The sequence below is a fragment of the Olea europaea genome, unplaced genomic scaffold (genome assembly GCF_002742605.1).
Source record: "Olea europaea var. sylvestris unplaced genomic scaffold, O_europaea_v1 scaffold759, whole genome shotgun sequence".
In the NCBI taxonomy this organism is placed as follows: Eukaryota; Viridiplantae; Streptophyta; class Magnoliopsida; order Lamiales; family Oleaceae; genus Olea; species Olea europaea.
The window spans coordinates 125,317-137,944 of NW_019266002.1; the positions used below are offsets into that span (position 1 = coordinate 125,317).

General features: G+C 31.1%; 1 protein-coding gene across 2 annotated transcripts; it reads left to right on the forward strand.

The window, feature by feature from the left end:
• The first annotated feature begins 210 nt into the window (after positions 1 to 210).
• LOC111391143 (homeobox protein 2-like) lies at positions 211 to 5,654 on the forward strand. Of its 2 annotated transcripts, none has more exons than XM_023016292.1 (9): positions 211 to 352; positions 473 to 539; positions 632 to 749; positions 840 to 1,070; positions 1,161 to 1,342; positions 1,999 to 2,336; positions 3,847 to 4,231; positions 5,323 to 5,400; positions 5,491 to 5,654. In XM_023016292.1, exons 6-9 carry the CDS (start codon positions 2,014 to 2,016, stop codon positions 5,539 to 5,541), a joined length of 837 nt encoding a protein of 278 aa, XP_022872060.1. In that variant the 5' UTR covers positions 211 to 352; positions 473 to 539; positions 632 to 749; positions 840 to 1,070; positions 1,161 to 1,342; positions 1,999 to 2,013; the 3' UTR covers positions 5,542 to 5,654. The 2 variants fall into 2 exon arrangements, with proteins under 2 accessions (XP_022872060.1, XP_022872062.1); XM_023016294.1 differs by having other exon boundaries at positions 2,005 to 2,336.
• The last annotated feature ends 6,974 nt before the right edge of the window (positions 5,655 to 12,628 follow it).

Consider the following 12,628-nt stretch of genomic DNA (forward strand, 5'->3'; position numbering starts at 1 on the left):
TTAAATAAAAATAAACGGCAACATCACAGCGGAAAAGATTCCGTTTGAGTAGTTAACGTCGTGAAGTAAAATCCGGTCTTTAAGTGGGACAGAATAACGCCGTAACGTAGCGACCTCGACGGTTTCCTCGAAAGAAATTTTGACCGTCGATTTCTTTTCAACGATCAGAGATGAAACGATAGATTGAGAACAGGAAACGGGAGGGTACAAAAAATGGGCGTTTGAAAGGAAAAGAGAGTGTTTCGTACTTTTCTCTCTATTCAGGAGAAGAAAACTCTCTCTCTATCTGACTTTTCCCTCTCTAGTTTTGCATTTCTCAAAAATTAAGATCATAATGCTTTGGGAGAATTTGGTGTGTGGGAAATGCAGTGAAATATTAATTTTCTGATGATTTGAAGTTTTTTCAATAATTAATTAATCTACAATTTGGATGTTTAATTATGGGAATTTGTGTTTGGTTTTTGAATCGCAGGCACATTTTGGAACGGATTGGCTTGTATTTTTGAAGAATACTGAAGTTTTGATATCGTTAGCAGATTGTGAGAAACTGACTCTCTCGATTAATTATTTTTCAGTTTCTGAGTTTAATTATGGGATTTACTTGAACGATTTGTATGTTTTTGAACCACAGGAGCATTTTCAAGTGGATTGGAGTTGTTTTTCAGAAGAATACTGAAATTTGATTTCATTAGCGGATTGTGAGAAACTGACGCACTTCGATTAGATATGAGAAATATTCGAGTCTAGAGGTTCGTAATCGGAATTGTTGATCTGTTCTGTGCGTTTCATTTGATATTCTTTGCGATAGAATGATTTTTTCCTTAATTTTGGTTTGACAGGTATATTTCTGGGAGATTGAGAATCAGTTTCAAGACTGGTAAGATCGTGGTTACACGAACTGAAAGGTGGAGCTCGTATTCGTTGACATTCATCGGAAAATCCTTATCTGCCGGGAGCTTAGGAGCCAAAGGACTTGAATCAACTGAATTTGTTGTGGACTCACCATTGTCAAGGGTCATTAGCGGAAGGATAATCTTTAATTTTAGAACCACAAGTTTTGCTTAAATACGGTATGAAAGCCAGCCATCTCCGAAAAGATCAGAATATATAAAGTTCGGTTTGAATTGTTTCTCATGAAACTTCTGGTTTTTATACTGCAGATTCGGGAGGCTCTATTTTGCAAGTTCGTCAGACTCTGCAGATATCCGATATAAATTACCCACCCAATTTTGGTGTTCTTCACATTGATTTTTCAGTACCAAGTTTCACCGATTGTTCAATTTTGAAGAAAGAATCAGAGTTTCTCTGCGAGGAACAAGAAGAGGAATTAAATCCATTGCAGGTAATGAAGGGTGATTGACGTTTGAAGACTCTCAAAAATTCCATTCTTATCTCTCTGGGTATTTTCGCCTTGTAATTACTTCATCAATTTGTTATCACCCGTTTCTCACCAAGATTTACCGATTTCTCATCACTGTGATTTTTCCGGGCGAAAGAATTATGGAATTAAATTGTCAGCACCTCCTTCTCACCAATTTTTTTTTCAATTTCTCCACTTTTGTTTCGTCTTCTTTTTTATTGTAAACAATTCTCTATTGATCATTTTATCTTCGTCTTTCGAAATTTCTTAGAGTTGGCCTCTGTTGTACTGAATATTTCTTCAATCTCCAAAATGTTTCTTTGCATTTTTCCCCAAAAATTCTTGAGCTGAATTCTTAAATATATTATTTTCCATCCATTTTGGTTGGTACAGATCCCTGTCAAAAAATTATCTTCTTTGAATACACCAGAAATTATCTTCTAATTTCAGAAATGTAATTTGCTTCCAATTATAATCAAAATAAATGATAAAAGTATTCCGTTCTATTTCAAAATTCTGAAGTGAAAATAAGCCCAAGTATTTCTATATTGTTCTAATTTCCACTTATTTTAAATTGATAGTAAAATTAAAAATTTAAGCAGTATTTACATAACATGTGCTAACTCCATGATGGGCAGGTGTAGAAAGGCGAGATGGAGAGGAATAATCCCGCTAGCAACAGAGACGGAGGACTGTTACAGAGATCCGAGTCAAAGTCAGGCGTAACGACGTCGTCAGACTTATTTTTGCAGTGGGGCAATAGAAAAAGGCTTCGGTGCATGAAGGTGCAGGGAAAAGAGCACAGCAATAATGAGGCTGCCCCACGGGTTAATCGGACCACAACCCGGGTTATTAGGTCGGATCTGAATAAGGATTCTGCTAATTCAAATCAACAGAATAATAATAAAAATGTGTATTTGAATCTCCGTCAACAACGTCCATCTTCTCCATCTCATCATCATCAACGAATTTTGAGGTAATTCCTCTTATTTAATTTTGTTATGTATGTAAATTCGAATTGTTAGTGACGAGATGATTCTAGGTATTTGGGTTTGAATTGTTGTGTTGTGGGATTGGATTTTTCTTAAATCAAACTTGGTTTGGATCCGTTGTGCGAGTGAAGGGCTAAATACTTTAGTCAATTTGTTTCTTTTTATAGGTTTGAGTGTGTTATGAATCTGAAATCCATTGCTATCTAGGACCATGCTATTTGTACACCCCGGTGTACTGACACCCTCACATTAAGGAGCTTACGATTTTTTTATTCATCATGAGCCCTACCTTTTTGTGAGGGATCGGTCAACTAACACCCCAGTGTACAAGTATCAAAATCTAGCAATCTTTGGGGTTGTAAGTTTAAGATCAGATCACATCAGATGAGGGCTATGGAGTTGGTTTGATCACAAAAAGATAAAGAGAAGATTTAGAGCCCGTTTGGCATAATTTTTACTTTTACTTTTTTTTTTTTGAAAGAAAGCTTCCTTAATTTTTATTTAAAAATTATTTTTTTATAACTTATTTCAAAAATACTTTTATTGGACCAACTTATTATTAAAGCTTATTTAACTGCAAAAGTACTTTGATAAAATTACTTAACGGGTTCAAAACTAAGTTTTGAGTATTAAAAGTTCTTTTTATCTTTTTTACAAGTCATGCCAAATAATCCTTTTATATTGCACTTGAATAAGGATGGATGGTTGGGTTTTCATTGCCCTGTTATGTTTATGAGTGAACAGGATAATGCTTGCAAATGGGGCATTATTATCATCAAACTAGACTGGGAGTAGAGTATTATCCTGTTTTTATTTTTTGTCCAGTTAAGATAATTTTTTTCATCCTGCTGTTCATTTCTTGATTAAGATGAAACATGTGTCGATGCATGATTAAAGAATTTAAAAAATTAAAATAAAATCACCTTATCATTTTTTTAGCACATCAATCTATCTTTTCCTTCCCTATTTTTAAATTTGGACAAATGGCTTTATTCTTGTTTTTTATTCCTCCTATTTATTGCACTTTAATATAATATTATCAGGAAATGATTCCCACAGTAGCTGTGTGGGGGTACAAAAAGTGGGTCATCCATTTCTATCCTTTCTAATGCAATGTATTGTTAGATCCAAATTTAAAGAATAGGAATTGTAAATTGTGTAGGCTTAATCCAATGGCTCAGAAAACGCCATCACACTTTTTTCTCTATAGAAAAGTAGTGTGTAATTAAATTAAAAGCAGCTGACATAAATTAGAACCACACCCTGACCCGGTCCTATCTTAACAACTCCCCTCATTTTTCTACTCATAACCTCACCTGTGAATCATCCAGACTAGACTAGATTACCCCACAAACATTATTATTATTAGTCAGTAATTTCTTCTTTGCCCATGCAAAAGTTTTAATTTTTATTAATTAATTGTTAATTATTTATTTCTGGATTATGATTTATACAGGGTTGTGACTTTGTTTATTGTTTCTATCTGTGTTTTAGGAATTCTGAGAGTTCAATTGGTATGAGGGGACAAAGCAACGGTGGTGTGAGGGGGGTGACTTCCCCAGACAAAAAAGGTACTGCTAATAATAACAGTAATCACCACCACCACCACCACAATAATAATAATTACAAGAATAATGACAACCATCATGGCGGTGTCGGCGGCGGAGATGGTGGGTCGACGTCATCGGAGACAGCCCAAGACGGCAAGAAAGGTGGATCGTCGGGAAGTGACACGATGATCCCTCCATCTGTGTGGCCTCCTAAGTTTGTGATTGCTTTGACAAACAAGGAGAAAGAAGAGGATTTCATGGCCATTAAAGGTTCCAGGCTCCCACAAAGACCCAAGAAAAGGGCTAAGTTCATTCAGCGAACCCTCAATGTAAGTTTTTCTTTTTTCTTGTTAATTTACTAAAATATGTCTATATTTTTATGATTCAATATAGAAAGTTATCATATCAAAATCAGAATCCCATGAATGTGAGATATTTTTCATAATTAATAACCATTTTAATTTTTGGTAATATTTAGGCCTTTTCTTTCCAAACTATGGGTCTTTCAGTAGTGATTATATGAATAGATTTTTTGACTCTTAAAGAGAAAATTGGCTCTCATTTGTGTGTGAAAAATTCAAAAATGACTATTGAAATAGTAAAATAACGATAAAAAAATTGATTATTTTGGATGAAAAATTGCAATTAAATGGGGCTATGTTTTGTGCAAAAAGCAAGAGCATTTGGGGACAACTTTTGGAGTTCCATTAGCCTTCGCCCAGAACTGTCCGAGTTGGATCAGGAATAAAGTAGGGTATATTGAATTAAAATTGAATAAAATAATAGGAAAAATATATTAAAGTTTTAAAGGATTAATTAAAAAAAATTGTATATTTTAATAAGAGAGTTATAAATAAAAATTTTCTGAGGGGTGACCGTGATAGTGACGGTGATGCGGGCCCTGTAACGTTGCCTTGGTGCAATCAATTTCGTGTAACCAAGTGGCTTACACGTATCCTCTTTTTTATTGATTTGCTTCAAAAAGATCGTTTGGCTCACAACCTCTATACTTGCTTTTACTTATAAGTATATTTGTAATTATTGTGATGGTAGAACCGTATTTTAATTTTTTGGTGTCAATCAATCTTTATCATAAAGTCAGTCCACGTTTGATAGATTAATCCAATTTTCTTTGGACTTTCTTGAAGAATCAACTACTACACGTGTTTGGTGTTGTGTACAAGTAAAGGAAGAGTATTGTTAAAATGAGTGAATTAGTTTATAATTAAGTCTCTGTCTGTTTTTCATTCTTTCTCCATTAAAATGAAAAATATGATCGTTTTTCATCATATCAAACCACCAAATTTGAATTTAAATATCTTATGTAGGGCTCGTAACGATTATTTTTTATTCTCATTCTTAAATGAGAAGCAAATGGAGCCTAAGTCAAACTTATAATTAATTTTAATTGGGTATGCAGTTGGTAAGTCCAGGGGCATGGCTATGTGACCTGACCCTAGAAAGATACGAGGTCAGAGAGAAAAAGGTCACAAAGAAGGTATATTTATTTTCCTTTTATTTTTAATTTATAATTAATTATATAATTTGGTTGGAGTATGAGTTGGGTATTTTTATTTATTTATTTCAGAGACCAAGAGGGTTGAAGGCAATGGGAAACATGGAGTCGGACTCAGAATAAAGGACGTGAGGTGCGGAGGAAATTAAATTACACAAATTTGTGTATTTTGTATTTCTTAGGACTCCATTTTCAAATTATTAATATATAATTATGCTGCATTTTGTTAAAAAATATATATAAACGAAAAAAAATCGTGGTTATAAATTAATAGTATAAATACGATTTACGTATCTTAAATTAATATAACACAAAACTGAAACAAAACAGAGGATTTAATTTGTAAATAAAATACATTAACTAAAAAAAAAAATCCTTTATAAGTAAAAAAAAAATTGATTTATTACTTAAAAAATTATTTATAAGTAAAAATTACTTACAAGATAAAAATAAAATTTTGGGTAAAAAAATTGCTGTTTATGATGTTTAGTTGCGTTGACACGATATCATTAAATGATAGTCCAAGTGACGCAGTATATGGTGTTTAGTTAAATCAACACAATACTATTGAATGATAAATCTAAATAATGTAAACGCATACTAAAACATCACTAGTATTACATAGTATTACAAAAATCGCGAATGAAGAGATAGATTGATGTGTCAGAAAATGATTTGGTGTTTTTAATTTTTCAAACTTTTCAATCATGCGACAACACGTGTCTCATCTGAATTTGAGTCTAAATGTGTAGCATGATTGAAAAAATAATAAAAGCATCTCCAATGGTGATGTAAAATTGAATGTAAATTGATATCTTTAATATTACTTTTGCATCATCATTTACATTTCGATGAATCTAAATTCAAATTGTGCTCTAATTAAAATATTTAAATTCCATCTTTTTTAAACTTTCTGTCAAAAAATGCAATTTGCATCTCCTTTGTATCTCTCCATTAGAGATGTTCTAATATTGTGTAGCATTATTTTTGTCTAATTGTGCAATTGTCTTTTTTGCCTGTGGTGTAGATGTCGATAGACATTGTTGGAAATGTAAATTACTATTCCATTGATTTAGGACAATATAAGTTATTTTGTTTTGTCCATTGGATTTTAGTTCTATTAGGCCATTGATTTATAGTAAGTTGTTGATAGTTTATTAGGATATTAACCTTATTACTTTCCTAATGCCTATGTCTCCTTATAAAAAGAGAGGCGTTATATGTAATCAATCAATTCTTTTTGGGGAAAATTGCATGGTCGATCATCAATTTATTGTCAAAATTAATGCTTCCAAAAATTGTTCAATTTTTTATAAAATTATTACGTGACCTTCTCATTTACAACTTTACGAAAGTTTGCCTCCCAAGATAGAATCTTAGATTGACAACTGAAAAATTTAAAGTGATACATATATTTAAAAAAAAAAAAAAACATTTGACTATTTGATAAATATTTAAATGCTTTATATTTAAAAAAAAAATCATTTCCCCTTTTTTCAATTCTTTCCAATTTTGTACTGAAAATACCCAAAACGACAAAAATCTCGTTTTGTGTTTTCTTCACAAATTTTTTTCGTTTTCGAAAACAGGAAGGAGAACGTGTTTTTACCGTTTTAAAAAAACGAAAACAGAAAACGACCCGAAAACATCAAAGAGAACACACCGTAAGTTTTTTCGTTTTTCATTTTTTATTTTTTTGTACGTTAGTGACAAAGATCATATTTTGTTGAAAGATTCTTTGTTATTATATTCTTTTCTTAACTGACAAGCATCTTAATTGTTTGAGAGATTATTTATTTCCAACGTAGCCTGACATCTGTCCTTTTATTTTTTAAGACCCCATCTTCATGTCTACCACCCAAAATAATGACAATAATTCTTCCCAAACAGGGCCTACTAACAAAAAACTCAATGACAATAACATACTGGTATGCTAAAATGTTCTTATCTTTGTGCTGAGTTGTGTGTACCAAACGTGTAATCGAAATATTACAGCATACACGTAGAATTAGGGTTGGCAATTGGGTTGAACAATTTGTCCGCTCAGTCCATCTGAGTTCAGCCCATAGATTGTTTGGGCTCATCTAAAGACGAGCCTAAACGTGAGCCAAGCCCACCCTCCCCAAAATAAATAAATAAATTGATTGAGCCAATATAGTCAGACAAGCAGCTCGTGAACTATGCCCACACAAACTCTCGGGCTTGTTAAAATATGCGACCAAACGATCACATTTTGGTGAAATTTTAATGAGGGTTCGAGTCAGGGAGGGGCAGGTTCCCCCAACTCCGCTCAATCAGGCATTTTCTTGCCCCATACTTGCCTCATGACCCGTTTAAAGTGGGCGGGGCATTTGCCCAATTTACGTACCCATTAATTTCTTTTTTTAATTTTTGATAATTCATTTTATCACCCACATTCATTAAAATGGGACAATAATACAGTTATTAAAATTTTTAATTAATTTATTTATTATTAAAAGTCAAATTATTTGAACATATTTGTAAACTAAGGTCTTTATTGTTTATCATATTCCTTAGATAATCTTAGTTGCTATATTCTATTAGAATTAATGAATTTTCATGGAATTTTCCATTTAAATTATTGAATTATTAATAGAAAAATAAAATAAAATAATTAAACGGGGTTGGGCCGGGCCCCTGTTACCCGTCCCTGATCAGATTATCCAATTAAACAGGTAATCCCCGTTCCATTTAGGACGTAGCCCCAAGGGCATCAGGCATGACAGTTTTTTTGTCATCCATACATTTTACTTAGTTAATTTTATTTATTTATTTATTTATTTTGAATTTTTTTTTTAAATACCTAACATTTCAGTCCACACAAATCCATTACAATCTATGTTCTACATTTTACCATCTAAATTTCTCATATCAATCTATTCAATATTATTTATTTGTTCATAATCATTTATTATATTTTATCATTCATTCTCAATTTAATTATTCGTCCATTATTTTCTATTTCATATTTATACGTTTCAATTTCTTTTTATACAAATGGATCTCAATAGTTATGTTGAGAGTCTTGAGACTACATCACAGTCCAAATTCGATAATGATTTTTCTGGTCTCAATAACATCCCAATTCTCGATGACTTCGACATTGAAGACGTGCATGGATGGAGTCATCTAATTGATTTGGATGACATTAATAAAGAGGTAGAACTCGAAGAAGCCAATACAAGAGGAAGTGAAAATTCAAGCAAATTGCGAAATGTTGGGAACACTTCAAATTGGATTTCACGGGTCGTACAGTAGATGAAGTGCAAGAATCTAAAGTAATATTCAAATATTGCTAAACGAAATTGATATTTCAAAAATGAATCGAAACTACCCTCCTCAACCAGCATTACAAGAAATGTTTGGTCAAACACAAACACAACTTCATTGTGGTACTCCTTCTGCCAGTATTAATTCTAGTACACTGGCACATGGATCTATCTGGGAGAAAAATGTTCTAAAGGAACGGTCAAGTTCTTAGTCGATACCAAGTTGTCGCTAAACATAATAGATAACAAATATTTCACGAGATTCGTACAAGATTATTTTCAATCAAGGTACATTACAGTAAGTAGAAAACTCTTCGTTCGATTGAGTAGATAATTTCATTAGGCACAAAAAGTGTCGATACATGATTTACAAAAATGTACTGATGCTATATCTTTTACATATGACGTATAGGAAGGAATCAATAAAAAAAAAATTATATAACTACAACTGCTCACTACATAGACGCACTATGTGTAATGCATAAAAATAATTGCTTTTAAAATAATTGATTTTTCTCATAATGCTAATAATATATTTAATACTATCATGACAAATATAATAGAATATGGTTGTGAAACTAAAATTAGTAATTTTACATTTGATAATGCAACTATCAATAAACCTATAATTGATAAACTATGTAGAGCTCTTAATCTAGATTTTGATGGTTTTCTATTTTACGTTCGTTGCGTATGACATATATTATATTTAATTGTACAAGATGGAATGTAATATATTAGCCAATAAATTGGTAGAATTAGGGATCCAATGGTGTATATTACAATATCACCTAATAAAAAATAAGTTTTTAAAAAAATATTGTGGTCAACATTCAATGTAATCTAGAAAGTTTGTAATCGATCTAGATGAAACTCGGCTTACCTATTACAAAAATCTTGTGAAAGCTATGAACGACTAATGATTGAATTTTATAATTTTAGACATAAACATGAGTCAGGTGATGATTTACAAAATTATGATTGAATACTTTCTTTTAAAATTAGAATTTCTTTGACGGCTTTTTATGATACTGCAAATGTATTATCGAGAGTATACTACACTACTAGTCATAAAGTTCTTGAATAACTTTATCTTATTATATTAAATTTCAATGAATATAAATGTGTTGATAATTTCATTAGGCACCAAAAAAAAAAAATGCCAATGCATGATTGACAAAATACATGATGGTGTATATCTTTTACATCCGATTTATGAGAATGAATTAATAAAAAATGTTAGATTAGTGCAAGTGCTCACTATATAGACCCACTATAGATAATGCATACAAAATAATTGAATTTTCATCGTAATGCTAATAATAATTAATATATTTAATGCTATTATGATAATTATAAAAGAATACTTTGTGAAATTAAAATTGTAATTTTACATTTAATAATGAAATTGTAAATAAACTTGTAATTGATAAACTATATATAGGGCTCTTAGTACGGATTTTGGTGGTTTTCTATTTCATGTTCTTTGTATATGACATATATTTAATTTAATTGTACAAGACATATTGAAACATATAAGTGTACAAATTGGTAGAATTAAAAAAGCACTAGTATATATTCCAATATCACCTAATAGAAAACAAATTTTAGAAAAATCTTGTGCTGAACATTCAATAAAATATAAAAATTTGTAACCAATGTTGGCATAGGTGGAACTGAACTTGTTACTGAAATCTTGTGAATGTTTATAAACCACTAATTACTGAATTGTATATTTTTAGACATACACAAGTTATACGATGATTTACAAAAGGGAAAATAGTACAAAATATTCTTACCTTTCAATGTAATTGTGCAAAACTATCATATCTTTAATTTTTTGACACTTTCACCCCTATTTTCCACATTTTATTATCAAAAGATCATTTTCATCCATTTTTCCAATAAAAAGATAATTCTACCCTCATTTCCAAATAAAACAAAAGGAAAAGAAAAGAACTAAGTGCAACAATAGTCCCAAATTTTCAAAATATTATAAATTAATCACAATTATATAATCAAAACCAACTCCCAACCCAGCCCGATTATAAACCATTTCCAGCCAAGCCAAAAATTACTATTGTGACAACAATGACAACCACCATCGCAACACCACCACAACAAACATTGCTACCCGCATCACTACCGACAGTAGCAGCATGGCCATCACCACTATTAGTACCACCACCATCTCAGTCATCATCATTGCAAGAACCATCTCCACCATTTGGAAACCACCACCAACCAATAATCACAAAAATCGCCCTAAAACCATCGCCACAGCAGCGAAACCATTGCCGAAAACAATAAAAAATCCGACCTTGTCAAAAGAAACCAACTTCCTGCTTGCGATGTTGAAATCGGTAACTACGTTTCTACAAGCGGCTATGTTAGATCGCCACCTACCCTCCAGGGTAAAGTTCGAAGCTACGCTCCTCTTACGAGGAAGCTCATCTTGTAGTCGGCCGCTATCTGTAGAGACGCTAGTGTCCTCCCCACAATGTCAATAGTTGATCTCGCTTCGACTTTGGCTTCTTCTTCTTTTTTTTTTTTTTTTTTTTTTTTTTTTTTGAATGGGCTGGCTTCTTGACCTTGATGGTTGTAAATTGGCTGGGAGTCGGTCATTTTTATCCATTTTTAGTGTTGATTTTTAATTTTATATTTGTGATTAATTTGTAATTTTTTGAAATTTTGGGACTATTGTTGTAATTAGCTCTTTTCTTTTCGTTTTATTTGAGTAGGAGGGTAAAATCGTATTTTTATTAAAAAAATGGATAAAAATGACTTTTTGCGTAATGAAAGGTGAAAATAGAGGTGAAAATGTCAAAAAACGAAAAATATGGACATTTTGTATAATAATATTAAAAGGTATGGATGTTTTGTACTCTTTACCCATTTACAAAATTATGATTGAGAACTTTCTTTTAAAGTTAAAAAATTTTTGATAGCTTTTTATGATACTACAAATGTATTATTGCGGGCATACTACCCTACTAGTCCTAAGATTCTTGAAGAATTTTGTCTTATTACATTAAATTTCAATGATTGTAAGCCCCGGTTTGGGTTTAATTAATTTCAAAATGTATTTTTCTCTTTCATCTTTCAACTACGTATTTTGTAATGAAATAATAGTATATATAAATCCAAGTTTTTTTTTTTTTTTTAATCACACTTTCTTCAAAAAAATCACTTTTACAAAATACGTTTTTCCCAAAAATTAATTATAATGAAGCTCAAACAAGGGCTATATCCGTTGATAATTTTATTACACACAAAAAATGCAATACATGATTTACAAGATTATGACAGTGGTATATCTTTTACATATGACTTATGGGAATGAATTAATAAAATAGGTTATATTACTACAACTGCTCACTCTATGGATCCCACTATGGATAATGCATAACAAATAATTGTTTTAAAAATAATTGAATTTCTTCATAATGCTAATAATTTATTTAATGATATTATGAGAATTATAAAAGAATATCGCTGTGAAACTAAAATTTGTAATTTTACATTTGATAATGCAACTGTTAATAAACTTGTAATTGGTAAACTATGTAGGAATCTTAATCCAATTTTGGTAATTTTCAATTCGATGTTCATTGTGTATGACATATATTTAATTTTAATTGTGCAAGATGGAATGAAACCTATTATAATCAGAGGTATAATAACCTACCAGTCCTAAAGCTTTTAAACAACTTTGTCTTATTATATTAAAATTTAATGAATTTAAAACTGTATTTCCATTATCTTGTATAATGGACCTCAGATATAACCTAAAAGGAACAAATCATTTTATATGAAAAATTTCGAATGCTTTAATTTTGATGCTCCAATTACGTATTCTAATTTAAATAATACTTTAATTGAAATGTATGAATTGTATGCACTAATATTGGGTGCGGATG